This window comes from Daktulosphaira vitifoliae, unplaced genomic scaffold (genome assembly GCF_025091365.1).
Source record: "Daktulosphaira vitifoliae isolate Bord-2020 unplaced genomic scaffold, ASM2509136v1 Scaffold_5, whole genome shotgun sequence".
Classification (NCBI taxonomy): domain Eukaryota; kingdom Metazoa; phylum Arthropoda; class Insecta; order Hemiptera; family Phylloxeridae; genus Daktulosphaira; species Daktulosphaira vitifoliae.
Window position 1 is genome coordinate 26,505,400 of NW_026099576.1, and position 3,553 is coordinate 26,508,952.

General features: G+C 28.1%; 2 protein-coding genes across 9 annotated transcripts in view; both read right to left on the reverse strand.

The window, feature by feature from the left end:
• Positions 1–3,553, reverse strand: part of LOC126907691 (uncharacterized) — a 63,819-nt gene that overhangs the window by 50,176 nt on the left and 10,090 nt on the right. The window lies entirely within an intron of this gene.
• LOC126907698 (uncharacterized) lies at positions 97–956 on the reverse strand. The gene is made up of 2 exons (XM_050689182.1): positions 383–956; positions 97–203 (listed from the first exon to the last, which is right to left on the reverse strand). Exons 1-2 carry the CDS (start codon positions 923–925, stop codon positions 195–197), a joined length of 552 nt encoding a protein of 183 aa, XP_050545139.1. The 5' UTR covers positions 926–956; the 3' UTR covers positions 97–194.

The window sequence follows — 3,553 nt, forward strand, 5'->3', positions numbered from 1 at the left end:
ATTATTATTATTATTATTATTATTATCATTATTATTATTATTATTATTATTATCATTATTATTATTATTATTATTATTACCAAAAACGTTTCGATATAATGTATTCAAAGAATCCAAAAAATTGTTTGTTTCAATAAAGTACGCTTGAGTTTTTCCCTCTAAAAAGTCGTACTTAGTGGCATGTGCAAAATTTTTCAAATGCTCTGCAAACAATCGTTCGATATAAGTTTTTCTTGGGATAGTATTTTTGTTATGATATTGGCAAAATTGTGTCATATAAAAATTTGCATTTGTGTTTAATATTTGTAATACATTATTAATGTAAGACGGTATGCCAACCTGNTATTTGTAATACATTATTAATGTAAGACGGTATGCCAACCTGTTCTATGGGACCTGAATTAAGTGGATTGATTAGAAATAAATATGGAATATTTGGAAAGCTATATTCTCTAGTACCAAGTTGACTAACATAATGAATTCCATTTTGTATTGAATTCACCATTTCTACTAATTTTTGAATAAATACGTTAAGAGTTCGTATTCTATCTTGATTTATAAATAATTGACATTCTTCCATTACGTAAAAAATATAATGAGTAATAACGGTTATTCTTTCCGCATACTTACAGTAAATAACATCTGGCAAATAATCTTGAAATATTTCAAGGATTAAAAGTGCATCTGTTGTTTGGTATACATTATCATAGTAGTCTACGGTATAACCTATTTGGTATTGTAAGATATCAAAAGATACAAAACCCCGATCTTTAAATGGAATACTGACTCCACGAAGTTGATGACTAGCCAGAGAGTAAACAAAATTCTGAAGAATATCTTGCATTGTAATTTCACATGAAACTTTCTGAGTATAATAGAAAATGTTCAACGCAAAATAAAGGCACCATGTAGTTGCAATCATCATTTTAAAATTTTTTTTACTAGAATTATATGATGTACACTAGAAAAATGTAGTAAAAAGCTGCTTAAATTTTCATATTTAAGTCATTAAACAGCAGGCCCTTTATTTGTATATTTAAAAATAAAATGTCTACTTATTTAAACAAAAGTTTTATAATGATTAATACCTTTATTTATTGTACTTAAATTTTTAAATATTTGTCTGAAATCAATTTTTTCAAATTTGTATACAGAGTGATTTTTTTAATATAACCCACTCAATTAATNTTTTTTTATCATAACCCACTCAATTACTTGCAGAATAATAATAATTTAAACATTTTTTTTTTTCATTATCTTTAGTTACATATTATTTTTGAATTTTTAACTATGTAATACTTTTTAGTTCATCCCTTATGCCTTGGAAGGGGGTCAACTTTGTTTATTTTAATGGTAACACATATTTTGAATTTAATAAAATATTTGAGTTTTTAATTTAATAGTAAATGGCATTTGAATTTTTAATATAACTTAATTCGTTTATTAGATATAATCATTTAAAGGTTCAAATTTTCGAGTTAATATATAGGTATAATACACAAGGAATTACAAATACAGGTAGCTAATTGATTTTTTATGACATCGATATTAGCAGGTACACAGCATTGTTATTATCAATGATAGTAAAGCACATTGTTATGAGTTTATAAATACACTAACTGACAATACAGAAAGTATATCTATTGATAATCATAATTGATAATCATAATTGATAATAAACAATCCGTGACTGAGACAGCAATGTCATAAAAATCCAATTAGCTACCTGTATTTACAATCCCATGTGTATTATACATGTATATTAACTCAAAATTTTGAAACTTTAAATGTTTATATCTAATAAGCTAATAAAGTTATATTAAAAATTCAAATGCCATTTACTATTAAATTAAATACTCAAACATTTTATTAAATTAAAAATATGTGTTACCATTTAAAAAATCAAAGTTGACCCCCCTCCAAGGCATAAGTGATGAACTTAAAAAGTATTACATAGTTAGAAATTCAAGAATACTGTGTAACTAAAGATAATAAAAAAAAAAAATGTTTAAATTATTATTATTCTGCAAGTAATTGAGTGGGTTATGATAAAAAAATCACCCTGTACATAAATAAATTTGAAACTAGTAAAGATTGAATGTTATCAGCTAAATCACTCAATAGTGATTGTTTAGGCCTACACAATAAGTGTAGTTATTTTTGTCTTATCTTACCGTTGTTCGGCGGCTACATAGTTGCCCGGTTTTAAAGTTAGTCTACCTTTGTAAAGCGCACCGCTCGCATACACATAATAAACGCATATCTATTTTTTCGTCTTTTACGGTTTTATTTAAATTGATCGAAGATCTTTTAGTAATAAGTGAATATGTTTGTAATAAACAAAAAATAAAAAAAATGAGGGATAGAAAGTGGGGGGAAAAGAATGAGGGAGGTATCGATGAAGTAGATGAAGTCGTATCTCGGGGTCGAACTATATTTATTTATTAAATAATAAATATCCCTACCGCATTTATTCCAATTCTTGTTTATTACACGATTTTTTTAGAAGTAAGGCATGTAAATAAATATTCGCACTTACCTTTATTTCNGCATGCAAATAAATATTCGCACTTACCTTTATTTCCTTTAGTAATTGACTGAGTTGGTTTTATGGTGATTTCTTCCTTCAGTGTCAACAGTCGTTTATACTGTCTTGCGTCTATTTCGATTAATTAGTGTCTCTGTGTATATTAGACTTAGAAAAAGGGGTTCTCTATAATGGGACCTGCGTCTATTATAATTTGTCACCTTTTTTTTTATTTTCTTTAAATTCCTTTTATATTATACTACGTTTTTACTAATAATATTTTCGATTAATGCCCTACAGTCGATATCGATATTCTTANCGATGAATTCCCTACAGTCGATATCGATATTCTTAAAATTTACTCTGAACTAGTCAAAATATAATTATAAGAATATGTCTATCTATATTCAAAATATAATTAACAGGACTGTGGTGGCCCATCGTTTCTCAGCGTAAAGCCTTGGCTGGCGCGGACACAGTTACTTCGCTAATATATTTTAAATATTATTTCAATACAACTTTTACTATCCTTTACGTCAACTGCCTACACGTTACCGAAAGGTAATTGGCATAGTCCTTTATGGCTGGCGGGTACACACGCAGAGAATATTTCCAAGATGTAGTTTCCTATCTTACGGACTATATATTTTATGATGAACTCCACCCGGACTACTAGATCTAGATCACAGTNGCATAGTCCTTTAAGGCTGGCGGGTACACAGGCATAAAGTACTACTACTAAAACTAGTTAATTCTAATCACAAATTATGCTTCTTCATTTAGTTCGGCACATTTAAGGCTGTTCATAAATGTAGGGCACAATAATATTTAAAATTCTCATATATTACAAACTATGTCTAAATAAATAAAATTACGCTTCTTCATTCTTTTCGGCACATTTGAGGCTGTCCAGAAATGAAGGGCTTAATAATATTTAAGTCACACGGACAAAATATTTACTTATACTGACGCAGATTCCATGTAAGAGAATATTTAGAGGGTAGTCGTCGTAGTCGCAGCCGCAGA

What these genes read in the sequence shown, in the direction of transcription:
- LOC126907698 (XM_050689182.1), bottom strand. Translation starts at nt 925, where the DNA reads ATGATGATTGCAACTACATGGTGCCTTTATTTTGCGTTGAACATTTTC.